We start from the raw sequence: 21,392 nt of genomic DNA, 5'->3' as shown, positions 1-21,392 counted from the left end.
ACGCAGAAGTCCCGCCGCTGCCCTGGCAGACAGGCCCTCCTCCTCCTCCTCCTGCTGCTCCTCATTGGACATGTTCCCTTTTAAGGCTACAACTTGACATCATGGGGGGAGTTGAGCCAGGCCCCGCCCCCCTCCTCCACCACCTCCCTCTCCACCACCAGCACAAACAAAACCCTCTGTACTCAAACTGACAGCAGATGGAGTTTCTCCGAGACTCATGTGGACATCAAAAGAGGGACCAGGAAGAAAGCGAAACCATGCTGCGCATTTTATCCAGACCTTTTGATGTACCCCGGGAGCTAATAAGACAGTGCATTAGTGCCCCCCCGAAGCCATGTCCACGTGCACACCCCAACACACACACACGCACACACACATGCACGCGCACACACACCCCAACACACACTCACACAAACATACACATGCACCCACACACACATGCACATGAACACACACACTCACGCGCACCCAAACTCCTCTGATGGGCAAGATAGTGTGTGAAAGGCCTGGTGTTAACCATGTGTTCCATGTCAGCAGCGAGTTTGACGTCTTTGTTTGAAAACTACATTACACTACTGTCGTTTCATCGGCTAAGGACGGGAGGAGGGAGGGAAGTCGAGGGAACGCAGGTGGGAAGGAAGTAAGGAAGGACAGAGGTAAAGAAGGGAGGGCTAAAGGAAGGGAGAAAGGAAGGAAGTTGAAGGAAGTTGAGGGAACGCAGGGGGAAAAGGATGGAAGGAAGCGAGGAGATAGTGGGTAGTTGGCTCGGCAGTGTAGAGGAGTCAATCTTCGTGCCTTCGTTTGGCCTTGATTTGAAGCTAATGAGCAGATGGAGCTCATCTCTGCCAGGAGGGTAACACAATACCCCCCACACGCGCGCGCACACACACACACACACACACACACACACACACACACACACACACACACACACACACACACACACACACACACACACACACACACCTCACAGGCTCTCACTCACACAAGCACATGCATTGTATGTATCCAGGGATGCACACACACAGACACACTCACACACACACACACGTACACACTTCCATTTACACGTGTGGCTCTCTGCACGAGGCAAACAGCTGCATTAGAAGCCATTACAGGGCCCGATAAACACATTGCTCCACAGAGCTCCACTCAGGTTACAAATGAAGCGCTCCACCTGAAAAGGCCTCTGAGATTAATGAGACTGCTGGCAGATCTCGCTAAATAAGAGGCCCAGAAGGCTCACTTCAGGCGGACGCTGGATGCCGCCCTAGCTTTGTGTTTTGTTTCAAAATGTTGGACTGCCAGAGTCCTGAAAACGGTCTAACTTTTGTTGCAACACAGGGAAGAATCATGTGGCAAGGCGTTTCGTCATCCACATCTCCGAAGGTGGTCTCTCGGTCCCGCATGCGCTCGGATGACCTTTTAACTCATCAGGAGAGAACCTAAATGCCACCACGCACACATAGGGATTTTTGGGGGGGGATTTACAGTGTACTCAATTTCCGCACCATCTATCTGATATTCCCTTGCTCTAATTGTGAACAACAGTTTTCTATTTAGAGTTAAGAACTAATAGTACCTTATTATTGTTGTAGAAGGGACTCAAACACATGTGGCTTTGTGCATGTCGGTGGGATAGGGTGTGTGTGTGTGTGTGTGTTACTGTGTGCGTTAGTGTGTGCAAGTGTTAGTGTGTGCGTGCGCGTGTGTTCACACACACGTGTATGCACGTGTGTTTGAGTATACGCATGTGTGAATGTGCACGTGTGTGTGCACGTGAGTGTGGATGTTTGAATGTATGCGTGTGTGAGTGTGTGCACATGTGTGTGCACGTGTAGGCGCCGCCGGCTGACCTGTAGATGCCCTCCACCATGATGAGGATCTTTCTCCAGGGACGATGGGTGCGAGGCTGTCCCGAGCACACCGCATCTCTCAGCATCTTCTCTAGGCTGTGCATGTCTGACACACACACACACACACACACACACACACACACACACACACACACACACACACACACACACACACACACACACACACACACACACACACACACACACACACACACACACATTTATTGGCATACAAAACCCCAAAGACATCATATGTCTGATATCTGCAAACTTCTCTTATCGGAAAACATAAAGTAAAAGCAAACATTAAAAGGTAAACAAAGACTAGCATTCGATTTATTGGGCTAACTAAGTAAACAAGTCCCTACTGTGTCTGCTGGGAACACCTTTAACAAACGAGCACACAGGATATAGCTTTGCCTTATTCTTAAATTCAAAACCTGCAGACTTTCAGCTGACAAATTGCCCCCAAATCACAGCCGGTGATGGGAGTATGAAATCAACAATAAGGTTAGTAAATTAACTCATTACGGCACAGCTATTGAGATGAACTACTGTTATCTAACGTTGACATTCGATGTAGGGGTTTTGCGACCAGCAGATGGCAGTGTTGAACAGCTGTCGATCACCGGGAGCAATCAACGTCCACGCAAAACAGAAGGCATGTCTTTGTATTGGAAGGCATGTCATATATGTGAGGTATGCAAAGCCTGTGCTTGTGAAATATAAATCACCATTCCAATCATCTCTGTGTATTCTGTCAAATGGATATTGTTATCGTGTTTTCAACAGAGGTTAATTGAAAAGGCCACATCAAATTATACACATCACACCATATAATTGTGATTGCCGCCGGTATATCGAAATATCTAAATTATAGTGTGCATGCGGATAACTAGATGTGTATCCAGATGCACAAAACATTCTGGTTTCAGGTGTTAAAAAAACAAAAACATCTTCTGTGTCTGTACACGGCACCCAATGGAGGTTTTGATCAGGGGTAAGCTCGTCATCATTTCCATACCATAGATATGCAGAGGGCAACCGAGACTACATCAGGTTTCGTAGCATAGCAGACGTGTGCGTTGGATTGACACACCATACGGGCCCCGGAGGGAGGGGGGTTCAGCCTGTTTATTTGTACTAGGATTGATTATCTCCTCTTCTCTTCGAGGCATTCTTCTCTAAAGGACGAGCCCAACCAGTCTGTCCGCTGCTGAGGGATTCCAACGAGTGTCAAACGCAGGTGTCAGAACTGTAGCCTCGAGCCCTCCATTTCAAAACCACCCACCAGGGAGAGGGAAACCCCCCCACTTCGATGGAAAAAAGGGGAAATAACCCTTCCGGCGATAGACGGTGTACTGGCATGGTTTGGGTGAAGGAACATCATTCTTTTTCGGGTACAGAGAGGGCCTTTTAGGGCTGATAAGAGAGACGGAGACGTGGTGGAGGGCACACAGTAGTGTCGACCGAACCCAGTAGAAGAGTGTGTTCGGCTAGCTGGGGCAGGTTAGGGGAGGAGGGCTGGTTTCTCTCGGCCGGGTGTGGCCCATGAGGGGTGCGGGGGGGAGGGGGGGGGGGGACAGCTCACCCCAAACCGATTCGGCCTGTACCTGTCCGCCCCTACATGCTGCTGCTGCAGGTGGACGAGGAGGAGGAAGAAGAGGAACACCTTCCCCCCCCCCCCCCCCCCCCCCCTCCTCCGAAACCGAACAAACAAGTAAACCAGAAAGACGGCGTACTTACTGTTGTGCTTGAACACCCGGATGGTGGCCCCCGACAGACGGGCTCCAAGGATGAGGGAGGTGTGGTTCAGCTCGTCGCTGAGTATCAAACAGCCCTGCGGAGCCGGCACACAACACACACAGATAATGCTAAGGTGCCCTAGCGCCTTTAAGTATTACATTAAGAGAGCCAAGGCGCCGCTTTATGGACAGCGCTCCGGCAAGCCAGACATGTGTGTGTGTGTGTTTCAGTGTGTGTGTGTGTTTTTGTGTGTTTCGGTGTGTGTGTGTTTTTGTGTGTGTGTGTGTGTGTGTTTCGGTGTGTGTGTGTTTTTGTGTGTTTCGGTGTGTGTGTGTGTGTTTTTGTGTGTGTGTGTGTGTGTGTGTGTGTTTCGGTGTGTGTGTGTGTGTGTGTTTCAGTGTGTGTGGGTCTCCATCAATAACGGAGAATGTGTGATGTGAAATGATGTATAATTACGAAGTACATCATTTTAATAGACTTCTAAACGGTCTTCCAGCATAATTAGTTTCCTTAAACGCACACTATATAACAGTTTTTTTTTTTTTTAAAGCGATGGCTTCCAATATAAATAAAGCGAGTATATGAACAATAACTCGCCTCCGTTCAATTCAAACCTTTATAGACAAGGGCGGTTCCAACGCTACAATCCTATTTGGTTTGGTACGGCCAGTGGCAGGGGAGCGCTTGTTTCGGAGCGGGGGCCTGAGGCACATTAGAAATCAAACCCTACTATAGTCGGGAGACCCAAAAACGAACGTTTGCCTGAACATACAAAAGAGGCAAATGTTCATTTTGTGGGCTGTTTTTTGTTTTTCCCTCGCGCTCCCATGGCGGGCGGAAAGGGGGGGGGGGGGGGGGGGGAGCCTTTGAGCGTTCGTCTCTGTAGTCCTCAGAGTGTCCTCCTCCGGGTGCTCTCTCGGCGCGCCAGTCATGCGACACGGCGCAGCGCGACGCAGCATCTAACAAACCAATTACCTGACACCAGGCTCACATCCCTTTGAACCCACCTTTTTATCCCGTAACCGAAAAACGCCTGCAGAGGAAATAAAGGCGGTAAAAAAAAAAAAAAAAGGTGCAAAAACAAAACAGAGTAAAAGCGTTTAAACGATTTGACACGGCGGATAGTCGACAGCCGACGTCGTTACTCTGACAGCCGTGGATGTGTTAAAGTGCGAGGGCGGCGTGCGCGTGTCTGGGAGCCGCGGCTCGCGGCGTGTCATTGGCTGATCGGCTCTCGGTTGGTCCCGCGGTCGCAGCAGGTGATGTCCTGGCCCCGCCTCCCTTTAGCCCTGGCTCCTCCCATTATCCCTGGCTCCTCCCATTAGCCCTGGCTCCTCCTATTAGCCATGGCTCCTCGCAGCGGCCCGCTCACTCTGCTCCTCAGAGGCCGGCCAGGTGACGTCCTGCCCCCACCCAGGAGCCATGGCTCCTCCCATTAGCCCTGGCTCCTCCCACTAGCCATGGCTCCTCCCATTAGCCCTCACTCCGCCCCTCACTCTTGCTCCTCAAAGGCCGGTGGGAGACGGCTCAGGCCTCTACCAGCCGCTCCGTCTGTCAGCTATAAACTGGAAGTGACAGCGTTTCCTCACAACCAGTCATCCACCAGATAACTATCGGGAGTCGGGGAGAGGGGGGTGCTGGCATGATGCTCTATCAGCCCCCTTAGGACCCCCCCCCTCCCCTCCCATCCAGTCTAATCAGTGGCAGCCGTCCGTCGGGGTGTGTGTGTGTGTCTGTGTCTTTGTGTGTGTGTGTGTGTGTGTGTGTGTGTGTGTGTGTGTGTGTGTGTGTGTGTGTGTGTGTGTGTGTGTGTGTGTGTGTGTGTGTGTGTGTGTGTGTGTGTGTGTGTGTGTGTGTGTGTGTTGCCCGTGGTAACCCCGTCTTGTTGTGGCTGAGCCACCATGCCTCGCGGGCGAGGTCTGCTTAATCATACCCCGCAGTGACGTCTTTGACAATGCCTGCATCTACAATCCCCCCCGACCCCGCCACCCCCACCCTCACCCTCACCCCCCACCACCACCAACCCCCCCCCCCCACCTGCTGGGAAGCCTCAAGGGCTTCCTGGTCCTGGGCCCTGTAATGATTAATTATCGTTGTAATTAACGAGCTCGGACAGGGAGCTGTCACCGGGCGGACATCTAGCATTGGTCCGTTTCGTGGCCTCCGTGATGCGTCACACGCGTGACGGACACGACGGGAAGGGGGCAGAAGGCGGGTTTGTTCGGTGTGTGTGTGTGTGTGTGTGTGTGTGTGTGTGTGTGTGTGTGTGTGTGAGAGAGAGAAAGTGCGGCTAAACACACACACACCCCTCGGTGTTATAAACAGTGTTACGGACGCTGCGTACCTTGCTAACGAGCGCCGGGATGTTCATGGAGTTGGTGGCGAAGCCCATGCCGAAGGTCATGGCAGACTCAACGCCCAGGAAGTCGGCCACCAGGCGCTCCAGCTCTTCGTGGCTGCTGAGGTTCCCTGAGAGGGGGGGGGACATGAGGGGGTCAGTGAGGCCCAACGGCGGAGGAGCAACGCTGCTGTACCTGGGGATCTGTCGGTCAGTCGATCTGTTTCAAGGTACTGAAGAGAAAGGCCCGAGACTCAAAAGGGTTGAATCCTAAAAGACTGTGGAGCCAATCGATAATCTATAATGGTCGTTTAGGTTATCTTTTATTTCAGCAGTAAAAGGAGATCTATTAGTAAAGCTCTTATTTCAGGCTGATACATCAGATCCTGTGTGATGGGGAAGTGGTCTCATCGAAAGCGACTTTGGGTGCGACTCAAGCAGGCACAGATGCAAATACCAATATTTGTCAAAAAAAACCCGGTGCCATTTTTCATAACTAATCAGTGTTATTTTCAAAAAAAGAGCGCTTAGGGTGCTCTTAAACCGGTCATAGTCCGATGACGGTGATAAAGAAGTTAATTGTGGTGTGAGGCGCCAAGGGGTAAACAAACGGGCCATGGCTCGGATGTTATTTTTTAATATCCATCTCCTTCAGGCACTGGTAAATTACCAAGCCCTCCAAGCATGACTTCTGTGTTTCGCTTGGTCTATGGGTTGGAAATGGGGACCTCCCATTGAAGCCGTTTCTCCTTTCACATCCACTTTTAATACGTTATGAAGAAGAACCAGTTCCCTAAAAGGTCACAGTAGATATGACGCTGTGTATTTACATTTCACCATTAATGTAGCCTTGAGTATTTCATAAACGGTTTGGGAATCAGCCATCGCTCCAATCACCTCCTGTTACACCTCCAGGCCAACTGAATCACCCCCCGATCATTAAACGGTGGGTTTACCTCCCTAACGACCCACTCTGTCTGCTTTAAAAACAGGAACACACAACAGCCTGCAGACGGGGCTGGCTCTAACACCCCCCCCCCTCCCCCCCGGAGGAGTCGGGGTCTCTGGTGGTGAGTGAGGGGCCATCGGGTATTGAGCACTTGTGTATCGAAGCTAAACACACCCAAACTCTCCCTCCCCCTCTACGGCGTTCCCCAAATTCGGGTGCATTCCATCAGGCTTCACGCCAGGCCCTGATCGATTCATACATTTCCCGAACCACTCAAGAGCACCGGGGCCCCTGCCGGCACGCACTGCCTTTCTAATCAGTCTGCATTGGCATTCGGCCCCCCTAGATAGAGCACTTTCCTCAGCAGTGCGTTAGCAGTGCCTGGCCCACTTTATTGATATGCTAACCCCATACTGTGTGGCGGCTGCTGCTGCTGCTGCTGCTGCTGCTGCTCCGGTGATCACGGCCCGGCCCGGCCAGGTATCACCCAGTCAAGTCCGTGTTCGACCTCCTTTTTCCTCCATCTTTCATTGGGTCCGGTTCCCCCCTATAACCCAGCAAATAATCACACTGCATTGCAACCCCTGATCCCACTCTTGTAATTAGCTATCTGGATTGATTACTAGGTCACTTATTTCCCGGGGCAAAGCTTCAAGGCCTGTTTTTGTGGATTGCATGAAAGGTTGGACAGCAATCAGGTGGAAAAAGGCATGGGCTTATTACTGACGGTATGGCTCGGAGCCGTAAAGTGTCAACACTCTTCCGTGACTCGTCATTGGTGGGGTGTTTTTGTTTTTGAATGTCCTACATTTAACGCCAGATGCACCGCGAGAAGTTAATCATTTGCATGATGACATAAACCCAGAGTAGGAAAGAGGAAAAGCCAGACACGCTCTTTGAAACCCTGGTACCAAAGTGTCACTCTCGCTTTGTGGCTGCTCATTGCTTCCGTTCGTTATCGATTTGACATTGGTGATCTGATATGCATCTGAAGGCAAAGATGGTTTTGGTTCGTAAGCTAGCACACACACAATACACCACCGAAGCAAACATTCAAAAAGACGCAACAGACGGACAGAGGGACAGAACCCACTGTGGAGAAACGTGTAAAAAGGCTTCGCTGATACGATCACACAACGTTGATATGTAGCGTACGGTTATGAGATATAATTGGCGGTCACTGACGAGCGATAAGAATCGACTCCAGCCCCATCTCCACCGGGTCTATCTCTATGAGGCCTCGTCTATATGCTAATCCATTGGCAGCAGAGACATGCAAGAACAACCCCAAACGTCTTATGATTAATCTCCCCCAAAAAGCAGCACGGGGAATCCATGTTTCCAACTACAGCTTTGTGTTTTTTGCTAATCAAAACAGAGCCAGAACTCTCTCTTTTCTGTCCATGTATATTCTGCACTCTATACTTATTGTATCCAATACAATACAATAAGCACTGCCGTGGTGATCACAGAGGAGAGCAGAGGTGACCCCAAACAGTGAACAGAGCAGTAAGTGGATGGTGATGACATGTTTCTGGGGGTGGAGGAGGGAGGGGGGGGTGGGGGGTAAGACCTGAACTTTCACTTCATGGATGATAATTGCCGTTAACCCGCCCACACAGAAAACATAACAAAACAATCGAGTGAGAAAAAAAAAGAGAAGCAATGCAATTTTTTATGGCCGGGTGTCCAGTAAAACCGAGAAGCTGATGACTCAGCTGATGCAGCCTGGGATCTTTCATGATTGCTAACACACCTGCCTAATAGGGTGTCATAGGAGAGGGGGCCCTCTCTGCCTTAAACCTTTGAGCGAGTTAAACGGAAAAGCCACAACCGACTGATTGCAAAGAGAGGAACCGAAAAGGAACAATATTCATCAACCCCAAATGAATGATTAATACGCGGTACTTTCTGTGCGTGTATGTATATCTATCAATCTATCTATCTATCTATCTATCTATCTATCTATCTATCTATCTATCTATCTATCTATCTATCTATCTATCTATCTATCTATCTATCTATCTATCTATCTATCTATCTATCTATCTATCTATCTATCTATCTATAGTGTGTGTGTGTGTGTGTGTGTGTGTGTGTGTGTGTGTGTGTGTGTGTGTGTGTGTGTGTGTGTGTGTGTGTGGGATGTGTGGGGGGATGTGCGTGTGAGCGGGTGTGGTACGCTTGCACCCTTGCACTGTGCCACACATAGATATGACTTGAAAAAAAAAAGGCTTTGTGGTCAGCCTCCAAGGCCTCTGTGTAAAGATCTGCAGAGACTCACTCCTCGTGAGCCTCGCTGATGTCATCACACCCCCTTGACACGCAACACACACACACACACAGCTTTGTGTTACTCATTCAAAGCAATGAATAGCTAAATACTTCCCGTTCGTATATTTAAAAAGAAGAGCAATGTGGCCTCGTTCCACACACACACACACACACACACACACACACACACACACACACACACACACACACACACACACACACACACACACACACACACACACACACACACACACACACACACACACACACACACACACAAAAAGTGGTGAGTTTTAACCTGTGAATGCAAAGCTGAGAGCTTTTCTACAGACTACCCTTGAGCAGCGAGCAGTGGGCTGCTGGCGTGCCATTGACCTTCAGGTGAGATCATGGTGCGATTCACCGGGCGTTAAGGGCACTTTCAGACCCAGGAGGCCACCCAGGGAAAACGCCATTGTAGAAATAATAAATGAATAAAAGACAATGTACAACAAGACATTGATTCCACACTCCAAAGATGTCTTGGGTCACATCGCTATTTTTATGTGTAGGATGTTATGTTTAATGCTATGTTTCACGGAAATACCTTCTTCACAGTAATCCAGGCGGACGGAAGTGTAATGAGGCAGGCGTGCGGCCAAACTTTACATAATTTAACCAAAGTGAATAATGCATGTAATGACGGAGCCATGGAAGATTAAAGATTCGCCCATTATGATTCATCCGAACGATGATAAATAAAAAAGACACTTCGGTTTCCTTTGGCACGTCGTAGTCGTTAATGTGACGTAAGAGGTCTTCTTGTGTCACGCCTCGCACAATTCAAAAGCGCACACGTTCCGTTTTCTAGAGAAAAGCTAATAAGCTGGGTACCGACAGACCGAAGAATGGTAGAAATACGATATATCAGGAACCTGTTTTTTCAACAGCTTGGAACAGAACTCGATCCGCAGGTTGGTCAGTTCACCGGACTCACCCACTTCCTGCCGCGAGCTGCAGACGCCCACCCCATACTGGAGAGTCTTGTCCGCCACCGTCTTGAGGAAGTCCTCGTTGTTCTCCGCGAAGCCGAGGTAATTGTAGGAGCCCATGTTGATCACGTTCTCTATCGTCTTCCCTGTAAGCCTGCCAAAAAAAATGTAACTTTATTAATCATTCTTTACCCCCCATTGATGTTAACTGTTTTTCTACATTCCTAGAGTCCTATTTAACGCATATCAAGTATGAGGAAGTATTTCCCCAAATATCTCAAAGTGATTTAGCAGATTTTGTTTTTTTTATAAGCTCACACAGAGAAGCACTTCATGTAAGAAAGCTTTATCGGATTACCAACAGGCCCTTATGGAGTAAATTAAGACAAAACTAGACAAAAAGCATTTCCCCAAAACCTCTGTATTGTACTGTATGAGAGTGAAACCTAACGTTCACGTTTAGCCGGGCGCTCGTTCCTTGAATTGTGAAAGTACAGAATAAAGCAGAGCAGGGCGACCATTCAGTATGCTCGCCTACCGCTTCGGTGGTATTGCAACGTTAATAAATAAAGGCCAACCATTCCTGATACGAAAGGAGGGTATTCTGTCTTGTCTATGATTTACAATGAGTAGATATAAAAATATGTTTGAAATGTCAAATTACAATGAAAGACGTAGCATATATTCTTTATCGTATCCATTTGTATTCGTATTTCCTCTGTGAGCCCTCTGTGATCTGATAGTAGCTCCTGGAGGGATGCTCCGTAACTGTGTCACATGTCTGTCACATGACCTACTTTACAACCAGCAGCACCCCCCCCCCCCCTGCAGACGTCTGGGGAGACCCTCACCATGACAGTTCGGGTGTCTTCGTCCCCCAGGATCATGGATTATGGGCGTGGCTAGTTCTGGCGGGTAAATTTCGTCATGCGTCGGCTGAATGCTAACCCTGTCCAATCAAACGCACGTACACTGACAGGCGGTCGATTTAAGACGCTCCATCTCAAACACTCACTGCCAAGGTAAGTGGTATGAGAAGAATTTCGCCCACAACCACAACCCCAGCCAACACCTGCTCTGTATTGAATGAAACCTGTGTGATGGTTTGAGATATCTGAGGATTGTATAGTGCTCTCTGTTGTCATAGGTTGGTATGCTGTTGGTATTCTGTATCCGACAATTGTTTGTTATGATTTACATCTTACAGCAGGGAGCACCATAAACGGTTACATCTACTACATGATTCATTCCTGGCAGAACTAGTGTAGTGGGTTCTGGGTGTTACCCTCCAAACCAAAGGTGATCGGGTTCACGCTGCATGCCAACTTCTGCCTGTAGGCGTCTTTTGGCCAGCCTTTGGGCTGGTGCATACCGATACATCCTGATGATGAGTCACTGGATTCCCTGTAAATCGCTTTGGACGTTTGCATAATTGCATCTGTATAATTGCGCATTCAACACTTTCTAAAGGTTTTTTGCACTGTCAAAGCTTTTGTTTTCATTTTCAGGTCAGCTGAATTGTATTTATTTATTTTTGCACTTGTATCATGTATTTTTGATGTGATCCGCGGCAACGCCTTTGATTCCACTCGGGATGAATAAAGTACTTATCAAGCTGGATGAAAGCGTCTGTTAAATGGCTAATGATAACGTATCTAGATGCCTGCCAAAGCCTGCCTACCTCTCGCTCTGTTTCCACCTGTCTCCTCCCACACCATTAACTTACCGCACATGGAACTCAAGGGAGAATATGATCGTTCCCTGCGCTCACCAAATACAGAAGTAAACACCGTGTTAATAAATGACAAAGCTCCCGCACTACTGAACCACTTTGTCCTCAAACCAGGACAAAGACCAGAGGATAGCGGAGAGAGCAGGGCAACGGACCCACCTGGTTCAGTGAATGGGAATAAACGTCTGATTGTGTGTGAACCCATTAAGACACACAAATATAATGCGTGTAAACAAACTGTTGAATGGCGTCTTTTTTGCCGTTTGGTTTCTTGTACTTTAATCGTTTTATGTTGATTTTTAGGGTAATGCGTTAAGAAGTGGCCGTACCTGAAAGTCCAGTTGTAATCGTCAGACACCCTCTCCATCAGATCGAAGGCAGGCCCTGGCAGACTGCATATGGGCCGGTTCCAGTTGTCTCTGACCCTCATGTACAGGTTCCGCGTGTAGAAGTTCTCGAAGTCCTGATACATCGGCACAAACTCCTGAAATCCGGTGCGAGAACATATGGGTTATCGATTTACATTTACATTTAGGACATTAAGCAGACGCTTTATCCAAAGCGACTTACAATAAGTACAATTGTCTGAAGAAAGAGAAACAATATGTCGCTGTTGGTACAGTAAGGATGTTCATAGAACCAAGTGCCGAGCACTTTCAATTGTTAGGTTAACCCATTCCCCGTATACAACAAAGATAGCTAGGATAAGAGGCTACACAATGCTGCGTACTATTTTCTTAAGTGCCAGGAAGTACAACATAGAATAAGAACATACATTAACTCCCAGGACTTAAGACATACAGTGTACAAGTGCATAAGAGGGGTGTTGTGGGGTTGATGACTTCAAGAGTTTAAGAATACATTCTTTCGGTCTCCCCGATCGACTTGGGCAACGTAGGCCCACTACGCTCCACCACTGTGAATACAATCTGCAAAGTGCTGAAACCACCAAAGACAAATACACCCGATTGAGTGCAATCCAAAAAACAATGTTCATTTGTGAGTTTTGGGCATCGCATTTGAGGCCAGAAAGATCTGGCTTAAGCTCGATCATTTTCCTTATTAACGCACAGTGTGACCTTTTCCCAGCACAGCGAGAGCATGCTTTCCACAGGTTGCGCTGTGAGATGCTTTGTCGTTATCACCAATCATCGTGCTTCCCTCTCCATCACTGCACCCCCAACATGGCAGCCAGAGTTTCAAGCGCTCCTAGTCGTATACCGGTACCCAGGGTTCCACTTTAACGATTTTGTCTTTATACCTACCTGAGGAGAAACTGACTGGCCCTACCCTGGATTATTTTATTGGCTGACTGCTCAAATCTACCCACCTAGGGCTTGTGGGTGGGATCAATTTACGACCCTCCTCGTAGCCTAGAAGATAATATTGTGATTTTTGTACCTCCGCTAGAACAAAATGTTGAACACCTAAACCCACGCGAATGTTGCCCTTCCTGTACAGCTGTTAGTTCATTCGTTTATTATTATTATATTATATCCTTATTATCCGTCTATTGCTTGTCTTTTGTATTTCCACATTTATGGTCTTGCAGTTTAACTATACTTGGCATCTCTATCCTCGCCTGTCTTTCTGCTTCTGTAAACACCCAAATTTCCACGCCTGGGGATCGATAAAGTGTTATCTTATCTCCTACAGAGAGAAAACACAACTATTTCGAGCCTTCTTCCATTCCTAATGAGAACTGTGGTACAATGATCCCTCCAGTTTATCCAGTGCCGGGGCCTTATCATGGAGGCTCAGAGCGTGAGAGTGGGGAAGACAAGTGCAATCCACAGAGAATTAATTAAGCCTTCAGCAGATATTCTCCATGGTCTTGTGTCTCAGCCATGGCAACATGAAAGTGCACAGAAACACAATGGAATAATGAAGCAGCCCAGCCAAACAAATGGGGGATAAAAACAAACAAAAAAGGGCGTACGCACGATGGGCGTGAGTGTGTGCGTGCGCGTGTGGGAGTGAGTGCGTGTCTGTGTGTCTGTCTGTATGTGCGAGCGTGTGTGCTTGTGTTGAGCAGCTGGACCCAACCCACCTTCTGTTCCTCCCTCTCCTGGGCGAGGTGGCACTTCTCTAAGCCCACGGCTCGGAGGAAGTCTCTGAAGTAGCCGAACAGAGTGACGATGCCAAAGCCCAGGTACGTCAGGACGGCCACGTACATGGGGGCTTGCTCGAAGGACTCGGGGCTGTACTGCCGGCACGACACCCCCTTTGCCGCGGGGAAGTTTGTCTGTAAGAAAACAAACATAGGAGACAACATGAGAACTCGTGGACAGAAGACATGAGGATGAAGTTGACCAATTATAAACATATATGCAGCATAGGCCTACAGCAAAAAAGTCAACTGACATGAACATCAACAATCACAAATGAAAGCCATACTGAAATGGGAGATCACAACTCTATCACTCCCATACTTAAAAAAAAGTAGTTTCACCAAACTAGTCAATATCATTATTATTGTACCAGATTGCTGACCAGAATACATGCGTCATGCAGCTAACAAAGCAATAGTGCATGTTGTCAGAGAAGGACATGCATTTTAACTGGGAACATGAGGTCAACACTCATTTGTTAGTTGTCACCATGCATGCAAGTACTGTTGACAAAACACTGCGGATGCCATGGCGTCTCTGCAGAGTGACTGCGTTGAGAGGAATGTCAATTGAATGACAATACGAGGTATCGATAGGGAATCAGCAACCATATAAAAGGTTACAAATAACAATACATTATATGCTATAAAAGTATAATTCAGAATATCGTTTATATTGTGACATTTTGTGCTGAACAGTTAAATCGATTTAGTTGTAATACATAAGTTTACAAACTTCTAGGATCTTTTTGAATTTATAATCAAGTTCAATGAGAATAATCACCGAAACCAGATCAGACGCCCCTTGTGTTTCAAAATAAGGCGCTTCATGGAGATCCCGCCGGATCCGCCCATTATCATTAAGGACTGACTTATATAAGTTATAGGCCTACAATTATGAAACATTTGCAAAACATTACGAGGCTACCATCCACCCTGCCTTAGTTTACAACCGGGGTCCCCCAAACGGGCCCTAGTTTCACAAGATGACATGCAAAAAAGATAAAGAAGGTTAAAGGTGACACCAATTGTTTATCCTAGTTTCCAAACACACACCAGCGACGTACCCGTTTTTCGCCGTTGACATGCCCGTTTTTCCTCTGCTTTCTGTTCTGCAGAATAGTCTGGTTCATCTGCACCGTGAGGTTTCCGTTCAGCACCATGGTGGAAGTTCTGACCATGTCTACACCGACGCAACAGTGCGGATCCGGCGGGCTCCTCCCGTGTGTTGTGCTGCTGCAGACACCCAAACCGGTTTGCTTGCACAATGACAAGGTGACTTCCTCCTTCGGTCCCTCTCCTGCAGAGGTGGAGCTCCCTCCCAGTGATCTTAACCTGTGTTCCGCGTTTGATATCCTATACGACTGTGTATCCTTACGTCGAGATGATATGATGGGCAATCGAAATAAGAATCTGTCTGCTGGCGTTTTCTAATCGTGTAAGGTGCTTTACTCTTTGCCTGCCTTGTGATGTCAAGTTGACAGGCAGCAGGAAGCCCTCGTTGTCAAGACAAGAAGGATCAAAACGTAGCATGACTGGACTGAAGTTGCATTAGCGGCTGTTGAGACTGCATTGTTGAGGAGTGCTGATGTAATGTGATGTGATACAGGGTAGTGCTTTGACTAAATAATTGACACATTGACAAAATAATAATACATTTTCACGTAAAATAAAGTTGTCCTTCAGTGAGCGTTTTAATTACACTAAACTGAATTAGATGAATTTCTTTATATTCTTTAATTTGTGTACAAATTAATTATATGAACAATTAGACACCATTACTAAGGAAGTCTCATCTGTGAGGACTGAGTAAACCAATTCTTCATGCACTAGGCATCTCGCCCACGCTCTTCAAATAGGGCTATATTAAAGGTACAATCACACCTTACAACCTTCACAAGGTGTTATTTAGTTATTTCACCACCAGGCAATAAAAAACAGTAAACCCTTTTCTTTTCATGCCACCAGTAGCCCTCGATGCGTCGGGCATTACGTAAATTGTTGACAATCCATTGTCCACGTCCACATTGCTGAAATGTTGCCCATTTTCCTCAGACACAAAGCAAAAGGTTTGTCTGTGAAAGGTCAATGCCTCCTCACTGGTCTTCCAGGAGGACTCTGCGTTGGAGATGGCCGGCCCTCTCTTTACATTACCCAGGACTACGCTACTTGGTTTAATGACCTGACTGTGTGCGGGGCGGACCCGTGACTCTGACTCATACGGGGGTTTGCTGCACACATTGTCCTTACCTGCGGCTGTTGGGAAGGGATCAAGTATTTTGTTGGACCTGTTTCAGCAGACAGAGGCCAGTGTTTGCAATTCCATGCAAACATGTTCTCAAATATGGGTGGTGTGCTCTCCTCTTGAGTGAAGAATGCAAGTACATGTTTCAACAGCATCTCCTTTAATTGGGAACACAATATGTGTTCAGGTGTGTGTATGTGTGTCTGAATGACTGAATGCCTGTCTGTACGCAGCATGCAAATAGTCTCTTTGTGCCCACTTGCATGCGTTTGTGGTTGTACGTGTGGGTGTCTGGGTCTGTGTGTGTGCCCTTATACACCAAATCGTTGGTATATGTGTGTGTGTGTGTTTGTTTTTGTGTGTGTGTGTGTGCCCGTATTCGCCAAACGTCTGTATGTTTGTGTGTGTGTGGACGTGTTTGTGTGTGCCCGCATTCGCCAAATGTCGGTGTGTGTGTGTGTGTGTGTGTGTGTGTGTGTGTGTGTGTGTGTGTGTGTGTGTGTGTGTGTGTGTGTGTGTGTGTATGTGTGTGCGTAGGCCTTTATTTTTGATTAAAGAACAACACAACACCTCAATCACGTCTGTCTCCCAGAATCATTTACACAGGCGTTATCTGTCATTGTTTTTACGACCAGCCACCATCTTACACAAGTCATCTCCCTTATTCCCCCTCCCTCCCCTGTTCACTCCCCCTTTCTTCCGCCCGGCTACAGTCTCGGCGTCTTGACGTGTGTCTGACGTTTCCGTAATCTTCATTTGAATTGTAAAGCTGGAGGGAAGAATCAGCCTTGTTTGAATGCACCTTGTGATATTTTGGTTAAAAACACCAAGGGCCCGGTGGGAAGGCCAGTGCCATCCAACCTCACATCAGACAGGCCTTTATCTCGCCCTGCTCTGTGTGATTCCGGATGATACGGTGTGTGTGTGTGTGTGTGTGTGTGTGTGTGTGTGTGTGTGTGTGTGTGTTTGTGTGTGTGTGTGTGTGTGTGTGTGTGTTTGTGTGTGTGTGTGTGTCTGAGTGTGTGTGTGTATCTGTGTGCTTGTGTGTGTATGTATCTGTGTGCTTGTGTGTGTGTGTGTGTGTGTGTGTGTCTGTATGTGTTTGTTTCTGCGTTAGTTAGCGTGTGTGTGTGTGTTTGTGTGTGTGTGTGTGTGTGTGTGCTATTTAACAACCCAACAAACTGCGTCAGCGCTGGGAATAGTCGAGGAGCAGAGAGGAGCACGCTGCCTGACACACATATTCCAGATTTTATGCGGGGGGGAAAGACTCCCTTAATATTGACAATTAGCTTCCCATCATGGTTCTTGGCGAGCGGGGGCATCCAGCTGCCGGTGAGTGGAGTTGGGTCACTGGACAGCCAGTCTGAGGCTTATTAAGGCAGGCGTCCTCACCTGCTTCCTGGGCGGGCGGTGTGTGGACGCACCCTTGGGCGGATCTGTCACTGCCGCTGCACATCTCCCCTCCTCACGGTCAGATCTCTCTCCGAGTTCCATCCACACCAGATGTAAGACCTGAATCTGCCAGGCTTCATTAGTGGCAGGGTGATTGGGGTGGTTGGGGATTGCTGCGGTTCGTTTTTGGCTTGGCTTTGTTTCCCAGGCCACGTTTGTTTAGTTTATAAGTGAATGTTGTCATGCGCTGGTTGTCTTTGTTTTTTTCGGATAAAAAATAGTCTGCTGAATGACTGTTTTTATTAAGATGTAGTCCCGGAGATTAAGCACAAGGACAGAGAGGCATGCAAACGAGGTTGTACAGTCTTTTAGAAAGAGCATATGATGACCTTGAATTATTTAGGGGATGCTTTTGTCCCGAGTAGGTGAGTGAATACAGAGACAGTGCTTACACGTAGACAGAGGACCGCGGGGGTAAAACCCAGCATATCCTGGCCCGCAATCGAACACCAGCTATTAGAGAATCCTACCTTGAATAATTAAGCACACTTCCAGGCAACAAGACGGACATTTACAAGTGTGGGTATATTTTTTAAACACCAGTTTCCCTTTAGTTTGGCATGTACCGTCCCACACTTTGCCTAATGATGATGGATGTTTTTATGGTTTGCTAGCTTCTATTTCCCATGGTCATTTATTTGGTTAAGTGGAGTGCGCTAAACACAGTGTAAGATATAGATGTTTCTCTCCAGTGTGTCATGGCAGACTCCATCATTCATGGGAGGGATTGTGTGGTTCTAATATAGGATGGGTAAATGGATGGGATACAGTTAGCCAACAGGCTCAGCAGGAGATCAATTTATGTTGAATGAGGGAGAATTCCATTAAAAGTGACCTTCTCTTAAAGCTGTTCAGTACAAACGGTCAAAACTCCCACTTATGGGAGAAAAGTATGCAACAACAGCAATTAATTTAGCAATCTTTGCTAATTGTGTTTTCCCTTATTTCAATTTTTATTTCACCTGTCCCTTATTGATCCATTTAAACAAAGCAGGCCAGCATGGGATCCACGTCCTATCTGTAATCCAAATATATGACAAGTCTATTGTGTCACTGGCTAAACAGTTCAAGTAAGCCAACAATAGAATGAAAGAATTTTCCCTCCACCTAGTGGTGACAGTGAGTATTAGCCATTGCGTGTGCGCCCACACACACACGCACACACACACACTTGCCCAATACAAACCGATTCGACCCGCTCTCACTGTGCACGGCTTGCGTCCATCCAGGACATTGTGTTTGCGGATGAACTCTGTCATGCCCCGCAATTAGAAGCCAGTCTTTAATTGGGGGCTATATTTGGATTTCCCCTGGGGTGCCATTAACTGGTGAAATTTCTTCATCAAGCCCCAGTGACCTCACTGTAGTATCCGCTGCCAGAGAGCCCATCCAGCGAGGGGAAGGAACGTGGGAGGACGGGCGCTGAATGCTGAATCAGCTGTGTACATTCAAACCTTATGTAAAGGGGATCCGGCCCACACAGGCCTGGCTGGAGAGAGCATATCTGCACACTGACTCTGAACTGTGTCTAAATCGCTGCAGGGGCGCGATGGCATGCATCGGGATATGCTCATCATGGATTTGGCTGGCAGGGACATCAGTGTAGCTAAAAGTGGCCAGACTATATTACAACCCTGTGATGTTTCATTTCATGTTAATGACTGAAACGGGAATCTTACATGCTACTCTTTCAGAGGGCGGAAGCCAAGTTTGAAACCCATTTGTCCCATTTAGTATTAGTCCTTTTGGGAATATTTTTTTATACATTTTCCCTGTCCTGTCCGTCTGTCCATTGCTCTCCTGCTTGTCTTATCTGTCTGTCTTTCTGTCTCCCTGTCCTTTCCCTTTCTGTCTTAACTGTTTGTCAGTCTGTCTTCCTGTCCTTTTCCTTCCTGTCCTATATGTCTGTCATATCTGTCTGTCCGTCTGTGTTACCTCCTCAGATGTTTCTATATATGGACCACTAAGTAGGTGACTCCACCTATAGGGGCTGGGAGACTACTTGATCATTTGTCTGCTGATGACAGACAGAGGATGGAAGTGCGGGAGGGAGGGGGGGGGATGTCAGCGGCAGACACAGAGACAGATATTTTTAGAGGGATCGGGAGAAGAAGCAGAGGCGGTCGGTTGAATGCGAGAGAGAGAGAGAGAATGAGAGGAGAGCGCAGACGGGGGCTAAGAGAGACATGAACGCAGGAAGACAAGGTTGTTCCGTGAGTCCCTGAGACGGTCAGGATGATATAGAACGAGGCTCAACAGGGATAAAGAACCAGAGACTCCTCTGGGTCCCTGCGGAGGTTCAGGATGGTGGTGGGTCAGGATGGCTGTTTTAGCGTCTCGTCACTCTGCACAGTCGACTTTAATGAGCTCCTACAGATGTCCTGTGACTCATTTTTGACTTGGTGGTAAATCTACTGCAGGGTCCAGCTTCGTAGCTTGAAGGAGGAGGGGGGAGAGGTCAGAGTGGTGGTTTCCATTGTATTCATCGATTTGTCTATTGCTACCTAACAACAACCACCACCACCAGTGCCTCCATCACCACCAACACTTTCACCACCACCACTACCACCACCTCCACCTCCACCACCTCCACTGCAACCACCCCGCCACTACCACCGCCACCACCATTAGCCACGACCTTCACCACCTCCACTGCAACCACCACGCCACTACCACCACCACCACCACTACCACCACGCTACTACCACCACCACCCCTATCACCACCTCAACCTCCACCACCTCCACTGCAACCACCACGCCACTACCACCACCACCACCACCACCACCACGCTACTACCACCACCAGCACCACCACCACCACTATCACCAACTCCACCTCCACCACCACCTCTGCTCTGTTACTAAGCCTTCTCTCAGACAACTTCTCTATTTCCGTCCCCCTCGCAGCACCTTTTCGCATCCTCGCATCGCACAAGGGTAGCCACGGAGAGCCCCCCTCTGGCGAGAGCTGCTCTCATGCTGCAGGAGTCTGCACATTTCGCACACTGCGCAGTATAGAGGGCGTCTGATCGCTGGGAGTTGCACTGAAATAGGCTTTTGCCAACATGCTGCATATTAATGAAAGTCAGAGATGAATAACTCATGCCGGAGTCAGTAGTTGTTAATATTCTCATCTGGGTGGAGGAATATCTCAAAGTCGACATGCAGACTTGTAAATCTCCACCTCTGAAGTCAGATTTCCCCCCGGATCTGATCTCTTCCTCTGGATGGCTGGCCTGACTGCTGAAGCAGTCGTTCTGTTCGGCAAGGGGGGGAGGGGGGGGGGGCAGAGGATTCTATCTACCTTCTGACTCCGAATCTCCGCAAGTCTCCACCTTGCCCTTCAGCTCTCTACCCCCACCCCGACTCCTTCAATCACCCTCACCACCGCCCTAACCACCACCACCACCACCATCACCACCACAACCATCACTTCCACTCCACACTTACCACTACGAACACCGCCACCACCTCACCCACTATCACATCAAGTGATATCCTGACTCAAGGTTCCACTGAGTAAGGATTAAAAGCTTGTCTGGAAACGAAGACTTTTCGTTCCTCAACCATTTGGCCTGCCAACCATTTGGCAACCATTTCTTGTGACGCTGTCTTAAGAATGACAGCGGTCCTATAACATTCATAATACACATGTTATGCACATCCGTTGCATCACCAAATGGGTGTCACACAACACACTCATTGTGCTGTATAATC

General features: G+C 47.9%; 1 protein-coding gene across 1 annotated transcript in view; it reads right to left on the bottom strand.

Moving 5' to 3' along the window:
• The window catches only part of LOC115538886 (serine palmitoyltransferase 3), a 28,725-nt gene extending 13,058 nt beyond the window's left edge, over positions 1-15,667 (bottom strand). The window contains exons 1-7 of the mRNA XM_030350112.1: positions 15,044-15,667; positions 13,917-14,111; positions 12,196-12,350; positions 10,140-10,288; positions 5,947-6,071; positions 3,603-3,696; positions 1,857-1,962 (exon numbers count right to left, since the gene is read on the bottom strand). Coding sequence (XP_030205972.1) covers positions 1,857-1,962; positions 3,603-3,696; positions 5,947-6,071; positions 10,140-10,288; positions 12,196-12,350; positions 13,917-14,111; positions 15,044-15,157 — 938 coding nt within the window. The 5' untranslated portion in view covers positions 15,158-15,667. The remainder of the gene's footprint in view (positions 1-1,856; positions 1,963-3,602; positions 3,697-5,946; positions 6,072-10,139; positions 10,289-12,195; positions 12,351-13,916; positions 14,112-15,043) is intronic.
• Positions 15,668-21,392: the final 5,725 nt, after the last annotated feature.

The sequence above is a fragment of the Gadus morhua genome, unplaced genomic scaffold, assembly GCF_902167405.1.
Source record: "Gadus morhua unplaced genomic scaffold, gadMor3.0, whole genome shotgun sequence".
Lineage (NCBI taxonomy): Eukaryota > Metazoa > Chordata > Actinopteri > Gadiformes > Gadidae > Gadus > Gadus morhua.
This window is presented reverse-complemented; position numbering and strand designations above follow the sequence as displayed.